Source organism: Stylophora pistillata, chromosome 2, assembly GCF_964205215.1.
Source record: "Stylophora pistillata chromosome 2, jaStyPist1.2, whole genome shotgun sequence".
In the NCBI taxonomy this organism is placed as follows: Eukaryota; Metazoa; Cnidaria; class Anthozoa; order Scleractinia; family Pocilloporidae; genus Stylophora; species Stylophora pistillata.
The window spans coordinates 47,719,878-47,737,774 of record NC_142520.1 but is presented as its reverse complement, the minus strand read 5'-3'; the positions used below and the strand labels follow the sequence as shown (position 1 = coordinate 47,737,774).

At 38.9% G+C, this 17,897-nt stretch overlaps 2 protein-coding genes across 6 annotated transcripts; both read right to left on the bottom strand.

Moving 5' to 3' along the window:
- Positions 1 to 378: 378 nt before the first annotated feature.
- On the bottom strand, positions 379 to 6,578 carry LOC111344257 (uncharacterized). The gene is made up of 7 exons (XM_022951468.2): positions 5,927 to 6,578; positions 4,817 to 5,614; positions 2,704 to 2,800; positions 1,819 to 2,094; positions 1,615 to 1,726; positions 785 to 946; positions 379 to 562 (listed from the first exon to the last, which is right to left on the bottom strand). Exons 1-5 carry the CDS (start codon positions 6,047 to 6,049, stop codon positions 1,668 to 1,670), a joined length of 1,353 nt encoding a protein of 450 aa, XP_022807203.2. The 5' UTR covers positions 6,050 to 6,578; the 3' UTR covers positions 379 to 562; positions 785 to 946; positions 1,615 to 1,667.
- Positions 6,041 to 17,632, bottom strand: LOC148739965 (uncharacterized). Of its 5 annotated transcripts, none has more exons than XM_088747987.1 (6): positions 17,524 to 17,631; positions 17,219 to 17,373; positions 10,904 to 11,887; positions 9,159 to 9,254; positions 8,544 to 8,929; positions 6,593 to 8,134 (listed from the first exon to the last, which is right to left on the bottom strand). In XM_088747987.1, the coding sequence occupies exons 3-5, from the start codon at positions 11,883 to 11,885 to the stop codon at positions 8,907 to 8,909; spliced, it is 1,101 nt and encodes a 366-aa protein (XP_088604113.1). In that variant the 5' UTR covers positions 11,886 to 11,887; positions 17,219 to 17,373; positions 17,524 to 17,631; the 3' UTR covers positions 6,593 to 8,134; positions 8,544 to 8,906. The 5 variants fall into 5 exon arrangements, with proteins under 5 accessions (XP_088604115.1, XP_088604113.1, XP_088604112.1 ...); XM_088747986.1 differs by having other exon boundaries at positions 17,298 to 17,373; XM_088747990.1 differs by lacking the exon at positions 9,159 to 9,254 and having other exon boundaries at positions 17,298 to 17,373; positions 17,524 to 17,632.
- Positions 17,633 to 17,897: the final 265 nt, after the last annotated feature.

Genomic DNA, 17,897 nt, shown 5'->3' with positions numbered 1-17,897 from the left:
TAGTAGTTTCTTTGATATCTACTGTATCTTTGTAAGCATTTCTATGGTACGTAAATTTTGTTTCGTCACCATTCGCTCAGCAGAATCTGTGCCTTTGTAATTTCTGCGTCATGCGCCAAACGTCATCTTCGCTCCGACGAAGGGCTAACGCTCGAAACGTCAGCTTTCGTAATCGTTACGGTGGCCAATTTATCCAAGTCATCTGAAAAGGTCGAGATGTCAACTTCATGTAGTTATTCGGCAAGAGGGCTAGAACCAAAAACCGTGGCAGTGACCATAATAAGGAAATGAAATATGGAGTATTGGACTTCATAGCCAAAGGTAACTCCAGAAGGAAATCACACCCTCTCCCCACCCTCCTCGGAGTTTTAGTGCTGCTCAGTACGAAACTCTACGAATTATTTATTTGGATTGCAAATATGTTTACAATCATTGAGTATTCGCTTCAGTTCAGATATTTACGTGCGGAGCTCAAACTTCGCTTGGCTTCTGGTTTAAGCCTACTCGTCACAGCTAAATTGCAGTTTTTGGCTGCCGGATAAATCGTTGCATGACACTCTTCCTATCGACGAGAAAACAGAAAATATGGATTGGAAAGATGACAAGAAAGAATAATAGTTATAAGTTGAAAATGGCAAAACGGTGGCAGGTCTTAACGTACAAGAAAAGAACAAAATATAAAAAGGGGATTAACCAAGGCTACAAGCCTGGATGACCCTTTAGGTGAATATTTACAACAAGAATCAAACAAACGCCTACAAATTTCTGACATAAAAAGAGTTACCCTTTGCGGTGAATCCACGCCGAGTTAGTAGGCTACCTGGGTCGTGCAAAGAGGATTTTAACTTAATCCCTCTTTGTTATTTTTTAAACAAAACCTCCGCTCTCTTCCATCTCTCTTCATGCCCAAAGTCCTCTTGACCTAATAATTTTCAGTTGGTTTGGTCTGATAAGTAAATAGAAATACATCATGAGAAAGATCGTTACATTGCCATGTAACACACCTTCTGATTGGTTACTTCACACAATTTGTCAAGTAACAAGCCCTTACGCGTTTGTCCTAAATCACATCCTCTGATTGTCTTGTGTTAAGCTAGATGACTACTGCTCAGAAAGCTGAAGCATGTCTGGACCACAAAATAGACGCTAATATTCTACTAACGTTCTTTCTGTGTAGCTTCAATAGGAAGGCGTGGACACGTTACATGAGTTTGAGAAATAGTCCACTGTAATTTTCCTTGAAAGAGAATGGATATATATCGCAGAAAAAAGTTTAAAACTGTCTTCTTGAAATAGGGTTAAGGAACAGCAAACTCGAGGAAGGTGGACGGGGAGGGGTGGGGGATTTCATTTGGGAGCGATAAAATTACAAGAACCTTTATTTCAACTGTACACTACTAAACTCGTCACTCAATTTCATATCGATTAGAAATCATGAATTTTCCCATAGTATTCACCACCGTCTCCCTGTTTTGTTTTGATGAAAAAATACATTCTACAACACCCCAAAGTATCGACCGTCTTGGCATTTCATCTTATTACGTTGCTTCACGATTTACGTTAAGATAAATGAGGAAAATGCATAAGTTACGATAAAGTACAATGAAGAATCACCGTCATTCATTAATTTGACAAGTCACGGCTAAGCGTTCGCAACTTCATCATCCTCAGCGTTCTCCTTGGCAAATATGGCCGCCATTTTCCACTCTCCTCTCACTTGAAGTCACTACAAAATTACAGTGCATTAATTTATCATTCATAATAGAGTACAAAAATAATTGAGGAATGACATGAGTAGGAAGTTACAAAAAAAGTTACCGTCGGTCTGATAAAATTTTTCTGCCAAATCTGTGCGCTGCACGAGTTTATGCCGTAATGCACATGATAAAACTTGGTAAGTGGCATCAGAACTTTCTTTTTGTTTCCAGTGGAGTAACATCTGATACGCTCTCTCACAGAGAGACGTGTTTGCTTGCTCTATATCCTTTAGTTTTGAATCATTGACACCCAGGCGGCGCCCTAGAATCATCCACTTTTCAGCAATTTCTGAGCCTATTTTCTCCAATTCCTCTCCTGTAGGGGTACCTTGTTTAACTGAAAAGCGAAAAAATCGCACACAAGGATAAAAAAGAGCCATAGACATGGAAGTTTTAACGTCACCCAGTAATGTTCAGATACCCTTGGCACAAAATGGCAAAAGAATCACAAAAATCTCTCAATTACGAAAACCTAATCTTAAGCTTCATATTAAGAAAGTGCATGGACAAAGTCCATGTTATCTGAGAGTTAATACTTTGAAGTTCGTTCACAGACGATAGGTGATTTGTTGCCGTCAGGAATGTCCAATAAACAACCTCATCAAAAAGCCACGACGACACTTCTGCAGAAACTCTTGTAAAAACGTGAAAAGGATCTCGAAATGTCCAATAGGCAAATCCTAATCAAAATAAATTTTTTCCTACTACACATAGATTTGAAGTTATGACCACTCTGTGTAGAGCAAATGTTAACATAAGGGCTGAGAGTTGATCCCTTACTCTTCAGAATGAAGGAAAATAAATCTAATGCTCCCGAAAGCGGAAACCCTTGGAAGCGGAATGAGCGTCTGTAACTGGTTCTAACCTTTCACAGGAATTTTTCTTTGCGACTTTTCTTACAATCAGGATTTATTCAAGCAGCTAAAATGCCATTAATGTCCCTCACCTGAGCTGGTGAGCTCATGGTCCCTCAGCCTTTTAGCATTGCCTCCTTTTTGAGGTGAAACGCTCTCACCTGAAAATTCCCTCTTTTTTTGATGTGCCTGAAAATGTCAAGGACAATAATTGAGATCTTTTCTAGACAGAATGAAGTATGGGTAATTTGTAAACATTAACTTGAGTAGAATGTGGGGAAGTTTCTCCTTTCATGCAGACTGTATTTTTATTCACCTTGCACCTTGAGTCTTGTTTAACTGATAACCGTAACAATTATGCACAAGAATAAGTCAAGAGCACGTTGGTGGAAGCAGTAACATAATGTTAAAAGATTATACTTCAAAATGTGATCGATTAGGGAAACTGGATAATCCTTCCTGGTTTCAATGTAATCTAGTAGCAAACGTTTCCAGACTATCTCTATTAATAGACTTATTTGTTTGGGAAATGAATTGTTCAGTAACTTCTTATGTGGATCTTGAATCTGTTGAAACTGAATGTTTTCGGTAGAGTTTTCTGCTTCCTTCGTTACTTATTAGTTTGTTTACTCATCTCTTTGGGAAGCTTATCAGACGTATCAACAACTTAGGTGAGAAACCGATTCCAAAAGGGTAGACTTTTAATGTATAGAAACATAGAAATCTTCCGAAATGCCACGAAGGATGTCTAGATCATTTGCCGCAGCATCTCAAGGTTTTACAAATATCTTTTAAGAGACAGTTACGCTGCTAATGTAAAGAAAGAGCGACTCATGTTTCAGTCGAAAGGGCCGCTGCAAGAAAAAGACAGCTTTAGCAGTTTTACAGTAGCGTTCGCAAAGTGACCGAGAGTTGAAGGCGGACAATCCCCTTCACCCAAATCCAATGCGATAGTGCACCTAATCTTCCATGAGGCCTTTGACGGGCGTCACAATAAACAAATGAAGGTGTAGTCTGATCGTCCGGGTGAGTGTAGTCCTGAGAAGGACTGTTGTCGGTGGTAGTGACTGACGTTTCGACAACCTGTGCGGAAGTCATCATCAGAGTCAAGTGAATGATTGTTGTCAGTAACGTCATTGTTGTCAGAAACGTCAGTCACTACCACCGACAACAGTCCTTCTCAGGACTACACTCACCCGGACGATCAGACTACACCTTCACATGTTACCCCTGGGTTCAAGCCATTTACTGCACAATAAACAAAGTGAACGATTTCTTCCAAAGAAGAAGATCGATCGATTTGATATCGTAGAGATTTCCGTTGGCAACAAAACGGAGATATCGTTACCTTCAAAAAAACATATGGCTTACTGCTGTTGTTCCTGAAAATTCTCTATTCCGAAAGTCGCGGGAAATCGCCTTAAAATCTCGTCGTTGAACGCTGTTGTTAATCACGAACGCACCCTATTTACCACCTTATTCGAAAGTATGAAAGAAAACCACCAACGCTAACCAATCAGAATTCCCGAAAGTATTGGACGGAATGGTTAACCAATTGAAAGTCATGATATGAGTAGCGTAACAGAACAAGATTTGTGTCTGGTCCCTCCCTTCCGTTTTTCCATAGGGGGGAGGGTACAGCTACACAAAGGCTAGGATATCTAGAACAATGATGACAAGAAAAGGAAGGCCACACTCTACGATAAAACCTACGAAGAATTTTTGTTTTTACAAAACTATGCAGCGATTTTGTTTTGTATTTAACTAGATAAATTTGAATTAAATCTACAAATTAATCTCTGCAATCATTTTCCCTTTGAGCTAGCAGTTCATAACACATGAATAAGTAACTTATCTTATTACACGACTCGGGCAGTCAGAGGGCCAATAACTAAAATCAACCAATCAAAATGCTCTATTGCCGGTCAATATTCTCTAAGTATTGGACCGGGCACTGTCCCGAATGGTCCTGAATGATACCGCACATTGTGTCCCTTTGAACTTCAGTCATATAATAAATCTCTTACTAACCAAGCTTGCTCGGGACCGTACTGGAAGAATATCGGCCCTCGGTCTTTTTCGTACGGACCGAGCGCAGCGAGGTCCGTACTGTCAAGACCTCGGGCCGATATTCTCCCAGTACGGCCCTCGCGCTTGGTTAATAAGATAGATATAAAAAACTAATTGACAGCATCAGGGGCATACCTTAAGATGTTCCCAAGGGAACCACTTCCCCAGTCCTGAAACCGAGGGTATCTCATTACAAATGCTTCTTGGACAAATCAGTTTTTCTTCTGGTGCCATTTTCAGAAGGCAGAAACAGTTTTCATGAGCACAGGATACATAGCCATGGTCGTGACACTTAATTTTCCGTAACGGGCAAAAAGGGCAAGCGACACGCAACTCGTATCTTAGATTACCTTGCCACGGAATTTGCTTGGACAAACCTTCTAAAGCACTATTTAGAAAGCTGAGCAAATCACTTGCGACTTGACTTTGTTCAGTTAAGTACTCTTGTTTGGATGGTTTTCTGTGAGTCAATACAATCTTGATGAACCTCTTTTGGCAAAGAAGGATTAACTGATAAACATCTTGTTTGCTAATAAAGAAACTTGCTCCACCATTAAACAGGGAAGGTTGCTCCTGGCATCCATATTCTGAGCACCAACGAATACAACGTGAGACTAGTTGGTAGTAAATTCCATGAGGAACAAAACCATTCAAAAAGTCGATATATAACGGACACGGATGAAAGGGCTCTGGTTTCATTTCGTAAAGATGCTTAGGAGACGTTTTAAGTTGAGCTGGCACAAAGTACTTGAAATCGGTAGATGTTGCAAACTTGGCGATTAGGCCAAACTGCTCCATCAAGTCAAGGATGTCCTTCTCGGTGACAGAATCCTCCTTAATAAAGTCAGAAAATACAAGACGAACGAGTTCCATGTGGAGGATTCCTGTTTCTTCTAAAATTTTCCATTCGGTGACATTCTTGCAATCACGACCCTAGAATACAAGAAACGACCTTATGGCGCTTGTTATGCTATTTTGTTTGTTAAAAAAAAGAAAGACATTGTTCGATTCTTAATATGTGCTGTTGTAAGCACCGTTCAAATAAGGAAAAAAAATTCAGTCTGATTCGGTCTGATATCGGCCAGGCTGAATCTGATGATAAAATAGGGAAAGTGACAATTTGATTGTTGAAAATTTGACATACACATTGTAATGAGCTTTCTTTCCACGAGATGGTACAAGTCCAAAGTCGAAATTTCACCTCATAATGCAGGCAGTGAAAACCGTACAAAATTCGTTACTTACCAAATCCTCGTATCGCGGAATGGTGATCAGCCTCTTGAATAAGTCAATCAACCACTGAGCCTTTAATACCACTGTGCTCCCATGTTTTACTATCATACCAAGATCATGATAGAAATTCAGCATTACAGCAAGTTCAGCCTCGTCTTTAACAATGCCTACCTTCTTGACAACGACTTGTAGAGCTTCATAGTTCAAGTAAAACTCATTCTTGGCAGTCAAAGCTTGAACCACTTTCTCAAACCTGAACCATCTGTTTAACAATGAAAACAAATCATGTTATGAACACTATTATGTTCAGTGGCTCCATACATAGTCAGCTAAAAGGTTTAACAAAGCGAAATGCGACTACACGCTATTAGGCTTTAAAAAAGCCCAATTAGCAAGGAGACACGTTGTCTCTCCGCCTCGAACTTTAGGAAAAAAATCCACGACATCTTAGACTTTTGGAAGGGAACCATTTTTGGTCGGAAATCACTTTTGGAGCTGTATACAATACCAACAATGCCCAATATACATGTATTCCACATTAAACAGATAACATGGAAATTCACTCCACCAGCTTCATCCAAAACGAATTTACAAGCAAAAAAATGCTTCCAATACTACACGCCTAGCACTGTTTGAAAACCTCGATACTCAACAATATTGAAGAAATGGACACAGCACCTTACGGGTATCTCCTCTCCAAAGTAAGGTTCCGTATTCAACACTTACGGGTATCTCCTCTCCAAAGTAAGGTTCCGTATTCAACACTTACGGGTATCTCCTCTCCAAAGCAAGGTTCCGTATTCAACACTTACGGGTATCTCCTCTCCAAAGCAAGGTTCCGTATTCAACACTTACGGGTATCTCCTCTCCAAAGTAAGGTTCCGTATTCAACACTTACGGGTATCTCCTCTCCAAAGCAAGGTTCCGTATTCAACACTTACGGGTATCTCCTCTCCAAAGCAAGGTTCCGTATTCAACACTTACGGGTATCTCCTCTCCAAAGCAAGGTTCCGTATTCAACACTTACGGGTATCTCCCCTCCAAAGCAAGGTTCCGTATTCAACACTTACGGGTATCTCCTCTCCAAAGCAAGGTTCCGTATTCAACACTTACGGGTATCTCCCCTCCAAAGCAAGGTTCCGTATTCAACACTTACGGGTATCTCCTCTCCAAAGCAAGGTTCCGTATTCAACACTTACGGGTATCTCCCCTCCAAAGCAAGGTTCCGTATTCAACACTTACGGGTATCTCCTCTCCAAAGTAAGATTCCGTATTCAACACTTACGGGTATCTCCTCTCCAAAGTAAGGTTCCGTATTCAACACTTACGGGTATCTCCTCTCCAAAGTAAGATTCCGTATTCAACACTTACGGGTATCTCCTCTCCAAAGTAAGGTTCCGCATTCAACACTTACGGGTGTCTCCTCTCCAAAGTAAGGTTCCGTATTCAACACTTTCAGTATTTCCGTCCGTAGATTTTTAACTGAAGCATCTGATGATGATTGCGTGTTATCTATGGAGAAAAACTGAGCCATCACGTGTCGTTCGTACACTTTTTCAAGAAGTTCCTTCTGAATTTGCAACTTCATTTTGTCGATGTCTTGAACAGGTTGGTCAGCATGTGCTCCAACAAGTTGAACTGGGGGTCGCACGTATGGAACCTCTTCCTCTTTTTTTTCCGTATTTTGTTGGACTGACGGCATCGACTGAAACCAGCCAAGACAGCATATTTTCAAGGTTTGTTTCTCCATTTGGGTTTTCCAAACGGTTTTCCACGAGACCTTATCCGAAACAGGGCTCAGCTTCGCCGTCTAGTTCTTTGCTAAGATTACACACCAATAAATAGATTGCTTGATGGGAAAAAAAATACTGGATGGGAGGCATAGTAAAGATGTTGACCGGCAAAGTCCCATAAATCAAGATCTACCCCTAGTTCTATCGATAAGCTGTCGCTTTGCAGATTTAAATCTTTCTGGTACTGAACAAGGTATTCCGTGAATTCCATTGGAGGGGAGTTGGGGTCGATCTCATGGGCTTGATGATGGACGAGATCGGTTTTTCTCGTGTGGTTTACTGCAGAAGTGGTCGTTAAGATGGGAGTTTCTCGACGTCTAATATCCGCGCGGTGATAACGATCTTTCTTTGTTTCAGCAGGTTCTTTCATGATCATTGATGGCATGGAATTGTTTGAAGTCCTCTTTGACTGTTCCACAACAAGGACCTTAATGTAAAAGCAAAAATGGGGAACTTATTGTTATGGTACAAAAAATTGTAGGGCTCATTCGTAAAAACGACGTAGGGAGGCGATATACGGGAGTCGCGCCTAAAAAAGAAACCTGTTCCGCTGGAAAATAAACATCTTCTAAGTTAGTAATTTGTCTACAGAAATGTAGGGTGAGAAAAATTATTACACGTACTAAAACTGATGAAACAGCCTTCCGCTGATCTATTTTTTCAGTTTGAGCTTATCGAAGTGCTACCATTTTTTAAGGAATATTCTATTTGTTTAAAGTTTCCCTCCTCTAACCGCAACTTGTTCCACTCTCATATCGTCCTCACATTGACTGATTCTGAAAAAGTTTTAAATCAATTGGATACATCAGCGCGAGGTTAAGTCACACCCAACCAACCTGACTCGATCTCCTCTTCTTTAGTTCCTCTTGAGTTTTTAAATTAACCTTTGGTTTGCCATTGTCTTTCTGTAATTCTGAAGCTGCTATTTTTGCCACCTCCTTGGCAAACTGAGACGAGAAGCCTTTCTCCTCTGTGGGCTGCCAGTTCTTTACCTGATCAACATCAATTTCAAATAACGAGGGTTTCACTTCGATTCCCACAGTACTCTGCTCATTACGATCAAAGGGTAAACCAAGAATGGATTTCTTTAGACTTGTCTTTCCTGCGCGATCCTGGCCGATAAACATTATTCGAACACGGTGTACCTTGACCTTTCCAATCCGAAGAGCTTTCACAAAGGCCTCTTTTGCCCGTGGTCCTCAAGCAGCTATTTCAAATGGGACTGAAAATAAAATTATTTTAAGACGATTTTTCAAAAACATAGGGGCTGAGAGCTGATCCCTTACTCTCCAGAGTAAAGGAAAATAAATCTAATGCTCCCGAAAGCGGAAACCCTTAGAAGCAGAACGAGTGTCCGTAACTAGTTCTGACCTTAACAAGAATTTTTCTTTGCGACTTTTCTTAGAATCAGGATTTCTTCAAGCAGCTAAAATGCCATTAATGTCCCTCACCTGAGCTGGTGAGCTCATCGTCCCTCAGCCTTTTAGCATTGCCTCCTTTTTGAGCTGAAACGCTCTCGCCTGAAAGTTTCCTCTTTTTTGATTTACCTGGTAATGTCAAGGACAATATTTGAGATCGGTTCTAGACAGAATGAAGTATGGGTATGTAAACATTGCCTTGAGCACAGCGTAGGGAAGTTTCTCTTTTCATGCAGACTCTATTTTTATTTACCTTGCACCTTGTTTAACTGATAACCAAAACAATTATCAAAGGAATAAGTCAAGAGCACGTTGGTGGAAGCAGCAACATACAAGACTATACTTCAAAATGTGATCGAGTAGGGAAACTGAATAATCCTTCCTGGTTTCAAATGTATTTTAGTAGTAAACATTTCCAGACCATTTCTATTAACAGACTTATTTGTTTGGGAAATGAATTGTTTTATAACTTTATGCGTGCATCTTGAATCTGTTGGCATGTTTTCGGTAGAGTTTCATGCTTCCTTGGATCTTGAATCTGTTGGCATGTTTTCGGTAGAGTTTCATTCTTCCTTCGTTACTTATTGGTTTGTTTATTAATCTCTTTTGCAAGCTTATCAGACATGTCAACAACTTAGGTGACAAACCGATTCCGAAGAAGCAGACTTTTGATGTATGGAAACATAATAAAATGTTCTAAAATGCCACCAAATTGTCAAAATTTGCCAAAGGTGGTTCTTTTGTTTTCACGCATATGTTTGATGTTTGAATCTCTTCGCGCAGTTCTTAGGCCGTACGAAGGAACATTTTGGTTATCTTATATAGTAAAAAAAATAATAACTTTCAACTGGACATAACCTTTTTTAGAAGACAATTTCAGTTTTCTACCGACTCTCCTGCCACGGCCACGACCACGAAAAAGACGATGACCATCATTTAGAAGTTGACAAAGACAATGACCATGACATAGACCTTGACAAAGACAATGACCATGACATAGACCTTGACAAAGACAATGACCATGACTTAGACCTTGACAAAGACAATGACCATGACATAGACCTTGACAAAGACAATGACCATGACATAGACCTTGACAAAGACAATGACCCTGACATAGACCTTGACAAAGACAATGACCATGACTTAGACCTTGACAAAGACAATGACCATGACAAAGACCTTGACAAAGACAATGACCATAACATAGACCTTGACAAAGACGATGACTATGACTTAGACCTTGACAAAGACGATGACCATGACTTAGACCTTGACAAAGACGATGACCATGACATAGACCTTGACAAAGACAAAGACCATGACATAGACCTTGACAAGGACAATGACCATGACTTAGACCTTGACAAAGACAATGACCACGACATAGACCTTGACAAAGACAATGACCACGACATAGACCTTGACAAAGACAATGACCATGACATAGACATTGACAAAGACAGTGACCATGACTTAGACCTTGACAAAGACAATGACCATGGCAAAGATCGTGACTACTTGACAATCACAATGACCATGACTTAGACCTTGACAAAGACAATGACCATGACTTAGACCTTAACAAAGACAATGACCATGACTTAGACCTTGAGAAAGATAATGACCATGGCAAAGATCGTGACTACTTGACAATCACAATGACCATGACAATGGCAAAAATGATGAAAAAACAACAATAGCAAAGAATATGACCATGATAATGACAAAAACAATGACAAAGACAATGATCATGATAATGAGAAATAGGTACTTACGACTCTGATTTTCACCATTTTCTTCTAACAGTTTTAAAACATTCGAAACTAGTCGTTGTTCACGTATATCTGATGTCTCCTCCACAACAGCTAAGCTTGTTTCCCTCCCATTGCAAAGTGTAAGGTTTACATAGTAAATTTCTAAATCTCCATACAGTTGTTCCTCTTTAAGACTATCTCCTTTTTCCTTTGCAATTACAACCAGTTGGCGTGTATACTTTATGATCTGTTTGTAATCATTAATTTCTTCGTAACATCCGATTAAATTGTTGATAGCTCGACATTCCTCGTCAAAATTTTGTCTTTCTTTAGCAATACGGAGACATTCTAAATGACAGTCAATTGCCTTCTTGACCTCATCAAGTTCAAAATAGAAAAAGCCCAAATTTCCATACTGTACACCTTGCTCATCCTTGTCATCTTCTTTCTCAGCCATATGTAGCAAATGTTCGCCATACTTAATGCTCTCGTTGTAATCTTTAAGTTCATCATAACATGCTAGCAAATTCTTGCACACTCGTTGCTCCTCATCCCTATTTTTCACCGCCTTGGAAACATCTAAAGCATGTTGAAGATATCCAATTGCTCGTTCGTACTCTTCCAGATTGTAACAGGAAAAGCCTAAATGTCGATAAAGTCTTGCCTCTTCTTCCTTTTCTCCTGCATTCTTGGCAATTCTTGCCAGTATTTTATCATACTTGATGCACTTTTTGTAATCTCTGCGCTTATCGTGGCAATCAGTCAAGTTGTTGTAGGCGCGTCTTTCTTGATCTCTTTCCCCCCTTATTTTGGCAATTTTCAAGTGTTGCTCATGATATTTAATTGCCTCTTCATAATCCTCATGCTCATAGTAAAACATACCAATATCATGGTAGGCATGTCCTTCTGCATATTCATCTCCCTTGTCCTTAGCTTCCTGCAATTTTTTTGTGTAACTCTCCAAGGTCTGTATTTCAACAGGATCCAGTGGTGTATTCTGCATTTCTATAGGAAATAAAAATTGCCGTTACAAACTGAAAGTGAGGGCTATAGTTGGATGTATAGGTAAAAAACTAATACTACATGTATTTACCTAATATATCACTGTGCTGCCAGTGCTTGTCATTGCGGTGATGCAAATATTTTAGTGTTGACAGATGTCCTATTTTCCACCCACTCCTAGACTGATGCTAGCAAACATTTTGGCTTGGTAATGAAGGAGTCATTTCAAATTGGCCATTACTTCTATAATAATTGCAACTCTCATACACATGTTCTATGACTTCACAAGCTATTTAATTGGCACATATCTTTTAAGGTAGAATTAAGTTTATCATTTAGGGATGAATGGGTTTCAAGTCTTCTTTAGAAGCATCAAGCCATTGAATAGTTTCATTCAGAACAATAAATTTAGAGTATTTACATCTGTAACTAATTTTTCAACTTAGCTGTCTCTCTTTTCCATTTTGGATTATTGAGTTTGGCCAGTTCCTTAAAAAGACATCTGTTTAATAATATGACTAGAATCTTCAAACATCTTCCAAAATACTTGGCTCCCTTGCTATTCACAATAAAATTCCCCACTTCATATGTAACTATCAGCCCCCTACAAGCTATATATGGACCCGTGGAAGCTGTCCATGACCAGCCCTAATTTTTCTGACTCTGAAAAGTGATCAAATTATACAATTCGACATGGAGATTCATAGATGCAGTCCCAAGTCATGACTGTTTCCATTCACCCATCCATGGTCTTCTCCAAACTACACAGCTGGGCCTACAGAATCCACTTTGTGTCCATGACAAGGTGCAGTGGAGATGATATCACAGGTGCAATGTAACACATGGTTTGAGACAGATTTCAGCTGAAATTCAAAGTTATACTTGCTCTATGTTCCTTTGTCAGCTTTTCATATAATGCACTTGAACTGCTGAATTGATCCCAGACACCTGACAGTGCCAGTGGATTTAACTACTACTGTATAACACCTAATGCTGAAAATACTCGAAAACAACAAAAGTATTAAAGTATAAAACTATTATAATTGTAAATAATAAGGTTCACGAATATCACTGTATAAATGAAAATAATTCATATCCAAGTTTCAGCTAACTTTGACATCAACTTGAGTGACTTTTGGTGAGTGTCGTCTAATTATCCTCAAGTCTGATGGAATTTACCTTTTTTGTCCATGAGCCATAAATTCAATAAAAAGATCTTATTGACCAAGCGCGAGGGCTGCACTGGGAGAATATCGGCCTGAGGTCTTGACAGTACAGATCGAGCGCAGCGAGGTCCGTACAAAAAAGACAGAGGGCCGACATTCTTCCAGTACGTTCCTGAGCAAGCTTGGTTAATAGGAGATTTATTATACGACTGAAGTTCAAAGGGATGCAAGTGCGGTATCATTCGGGACCATTTGGGACAGTGCCGTTCCAATACTGAGAGAATATTGCCCGGCAATAGAGCATTTTGATTGGTTGATGTTAGTTATTGGCCCTCTGACTGCCCTAGTCGTGTAATAACACCCCATATCTTATTTGATATGCCATTTGTCAATTGATTATGTTTCTTTTTTAGTATTTAACCAATTATTTTGTCATCACATTGTCATGTTCCAAAGTTCCACCAGTGGAGAATGGTAAACTTGAGAGAAATTTTGTACATGTCTATTCAGTGCTTATCTGAGGCTCATATGAAGTTAGCTTAAGCAATTTGGAGTGGTCAGTCCATAGGAGTGGTCCATTGTCTGCATCATGAAAGGGATGCTGCGTGGAACCTCCATCCACACTCATTTTGAAATATGTCCTCCCCTCACTGATCTTGACATGACTATCTGGTGTACATGATTTTTGAAGCTCCCATACAATAATAATGAAAACTTACACCACCAACTAAAATAATAATAATAGTAATAATGTCTCAAAATGTCTCAATGTCTCATTGTCTTGACTCTGACCTTAAAGAACTTTTATGCTTCCCAAACCCCTGTACCTCTTTTTCAACTAATCTGTCTGCCTTCAAAGGTAAAGTTCTCTCTCTTTTTCTAACCTTTACCTCTCATGCTTCTCACCTGGAAACATTGCTTTTTCCCAATTGTTGCTACAAACTTCGTTGCAGTTGTACATCATAGTCTTTTGTTCTTAGTTTTTCCAGTAATCAACAATAATCAAAAATGCTCCATGATACTCTGTAAGTTTTTTTTCTATTTTCACTCATATGTATATACATGTTCATTTATTATTTATACTTTTGTCATTACGTATTTTTTTCATATTTTATGTCAATGATTCAGTAGTGTGAAGGCCTCATGTTAGATAACTCCTTGGGTTAATTAGCATCCCTCCTTAAATAAAGTTTATTGATTGATCGATCATATAGTTTATCTACTTAATAATACATACATACCAGTACTAAAAGTTTTAAGATAAAATACCAGTAAACAAAAATATTAAAAAATGAACTCTTATATTGATGAAAATTGACAAAGTGCACTTAATTGCTCAATTATATTTAAAAATTGGTGGGTAAAAATAGCTTTTGTTAAAACATTCCATACATATTTGTGGAAATTATGAACACCTGTTATCAGCCTAAACTCTTGGTAAAAAAGGGGTACAGAGGATGAGCCAAGTCACCAGTTATCATCTTGAGAACTTTTCTGTCATACTTCTCTACAATTCCATTTATGGATAACATTTAATAGGATAGAAGAGTAACGTCTCCTGAAATACCCTTTTAAAAGGAATTGTATATCATTCAGATCTGCTTCACTCACTCCATAATTCTATAAAGATCTCCCTAGGGTTGATTTGAGGAATCATCCTCCACCCCTGGATATAGGTGACTTGAATGCTTTAGATTTATGAACATTAACTATGAACACTTGCTTATTTACATCTAAAAATTAATCTAGACATTAAAAAAAAAAGCTTTTTATTTAAAACAATCTGTACATATTTGTGGAAATTGTGAACACCTGTTATGTAGCCTAAACTCTAGGCAAAAAGGGGTATATAGGATAAGCTGAGTCACCATTTATCAATTCGAGAACTCTTCTGTTATACTTCTCTAAAATGTTACTTAATATAAAATAGGATAGGAGTGTAGTCCCCCCTGAAATACTTTTTGAAAAAGACTTGCATATTGTTCAGTTCTGCTTCACTCACTCCATAATTCTATAAAAATCTCCCTATGCTTGATTTGAGAAATCATCCATTATGCACCAATCAAAGTAAGCCTCACCACCCCTCCCACCACCTCAGGATATAGACAGGGATTGGTACTGAACAGCAAACAAAAAATGTCAGATGGAAAATGGAAGAAAATGCCCCCACCCCTTGCGCATTTAGAGAGGTAAATTGTTTTCCTTCACAAAACTTCTCAAAATTGTTGAATTCACAATTAATGACAGTTTGCTACTATAATTTCTAATATGAAGCCTGGAAGTGGAGGATACAGAGCTTTTGCAGCTATTTAAGATCAGTAGAGGGACATCATAAATTTCTGCTCAGATTGAAAAGAGGCAGGAACCCAAACAAGAAAAACTGAAAAACCACATCAGATACAAAATCAGAAAATCCAATATTAATTAAAAAAAAACAAAAGTCCACAAACTGCAATGAACACCAAGACCAAAAAACCAGTCTAAAAAATAGCCACAAAATTGAAATGGTAAATTGGCCACCATAACGATTACAAAAGCTGACGTTTCGAGCGTTAGCCCTTCTTCAGAGCGAATAGAGGAATTGTGGATTGTGTGTGCTTTTAAAGGCAGAAAACGGAGCTACGTTATTGGTGGGAACATGGCAACGAGAAAAACAAGAATAAATTAGTGGAATGAAAAGTGTTCATTGATCCCTGTGGGATTTAGACTGCCGGTTTGAAAGATGAGCTTTTGTTCAAGATTTTTACAGCTTTCCGTGCTACCTAAGTGTAAGGAAAGACCACAGATTGCCATATGTTGCTTAGGTAGCATGGAAAGTCGTAAAAATCTTGAACAAAAGCTCATCTTTCAAACCGGCAGTCTAAATCCCACAGGGATCAACGAGTGCTTTTCATTCCACTAATTTATTCTTGTTTTTCTTGTTGCCATGTTCCACCAATAACGTAGCTCCATTTTCTGCCTTTAAAAGCACACACAATCCACAATTCCTCTATTCGCTCCGACGAAGGGCTAATGTTCGAAACGTCAGCTTTTGTAATCGTTATGGTGGCCAATTTACCATTTCAACTTTGCTGATATATCCAAATTATTTCGTTACCCCCACCGACACAGCCCCAAACAGTTTCTTTCAAAACTATCAGCCTTCATTTAAAAAATAGCCAGAACAGCAAAACTGAAAATTCAAATGCCCCCTCCTTGGGAAGTTACATCTAGAGGAAAAACATTCCTGCAGGATCTGAAACCCCCCTTACCTATTCAGGATACCCATGGTGACTATATGCCTACCTAGGTCCCACATATCCTAGGTCCCACATATCCTAGGTCCCACATATCCTAGGTCCCACATATCCTAGGTTCCCACATATCCTAGGTGGATGGTGCACCAGAGTTACTTCTCTGACTAATGCATTGGTATTGTAATGGTTCTACGGTTATTTTGAATAGCACCACAAGTGATCATTATTTCAAAATTCACCAAAAAATCTCCAGCCACGAGGCGGTGAGTGATATTACAAGTCAGTGTTAGTCCCAAATACTCAGCAGAAACCACACTAGTATTTGTTTAAACCACAAATCAAATGTAAGGGGCTTTCTACCTAAATAAACAGTGGACAGAGCCTTTTGTGTCACAATCAGGAAATCTTTTCGTTATTGATTTTCAAAATTAAGAACAATAAAATTTTGCTTGCCATGGAAACTAAGCCTGTTAATTTGGCTGAAATAGTACTGGTCTTGGACAAACTCATTTCAGAAATTTCTCAGCTTGTAGTATTAATTGTTTTACCTCACACTCTCATCATTAAGTAATCACTTCTCTGCAAATTTGTCATACACAAGTCCCAAAATTGTAACACCAATAATGATCCATTTCCCCAGACTGATATTTTTCTTTCTTTTCGTGACCTCCCTACTTAAAATCTTTTTTACAAAATCGATTCACATTCTATTCCAACTTAAAGCCGATGAAAATACTGAAATTTTTGCATGTAATATGTTTGACGACTAACAGTACTCCTGCTTCATTACAAATAATTTTGAATTTAAGAATAGTTTAACTGAAACTCTTAATTTCATGGTCGATTATATTCTGAAGAGCACTTTGATAGCAGGTAAGAAGGATAGAGACAAAGTAAATTCCTTCGAATCCGTATTCTAATTATTTGACTACCTGTCTGTTCACTTTTAAGAGCCGTGTCTGTTACATCCAATAGGTACCGATCCGTGTGACTCTCGATTCAGCTACTCACCGTGTAACTTTGAATACCCTCAAACCTGTCTTCCTTTCAAATACAGCTTGTTCGCAATATAAATCGGCTAGGTTATCTGAATTGTGAAGAAATAAAACCATTGAATTTAAGTGAAGGAGGAAATACAGTGATGCTGAGGCACGACAACCGTCGAGCTGTAAAAGAACTAGCAAAACCAATGTTTTTACGACACAAAAAACCTTCAAAACATATTAGTCTACCTCACCTTTCGCAGGTTAAGCTGGGTTACATATGATGTAAAATGAGACCACTGGAAACGACACTAAACCTGTGCAAGCTTCGTCGACTTAGAAAACGGAAGTCTAACTGTTTTCTAAACCAGTCTCTTCGCGCGATCATTCAAAATTAAGAATCGACTGGGGCGAGTCGGGATTGAATAATCTGCCAATATTCTGTCAGGTTTTATACTGCGCTTAGTATATTTTCGGCACCAAGGCGTGCAGGGGATTTGCCCCCCCAAAGTTTTGTTTAGGGGGCTACGACCTTCCTGTCCTATGAGAATTTATAGTTCACCACTAAATTTTCTCCGGTTCTTATTGGTTTAAATCGATCACGTGACGCGATGGTGTTCATCCGTGG

What these genes read in the sequence shown, in the direction of transcription:
- LOC111344257 (XM_022951468.2), bottom strand. Translation starts at nt 6,049, where the DNA reads ATGCTGAATTTCTATCATGATCTTGGTATGATAGTAAAACATGGGAGC. An exon ending in CCATGAGCTCACCAGCTCAG is followed by an intron (nt 2,095 to 2,703) that starts GTGAGGGACATT and finishes TTCGCTTTTCAG; the next exon opens with TTAAACAAGGTACCCCTACA. An exon ending in AAAATTTTATCAGACCGACG is followed by an intron (nt 1,727 to 1,818) that starts GTAACTTTTTTT and finishes GTAATTTTGTAG; the next exon opens with TGACTTCAAGTGAGAGGAGA.
- LOC148739965 (XM_088747987.1), bottom strand. Translation starts at nt 11,885, where the DNA reads ATGCAGAATACACCACTGGATCCTGTTGAAATACAGACCTTGGAGAGT. An exon ending in AAATGGTGAAAATCAGAGTC is followed by an intron (nt 9,255 to 10,903) that starts GTAAGTACCTAT and finishes TGACATTACCAG; the next exon opens with GTAAATCAAAAAAGAGGAAA. An exon ending in CGATGAGCTCACCAGCTCAG is followed by an intron (nt 8,930 to 9,158) that starts GTGAGGGACATT and finishes TTTTATTTTCAG; the next exon opens with TCCCATTTGAAATAGCTGCT.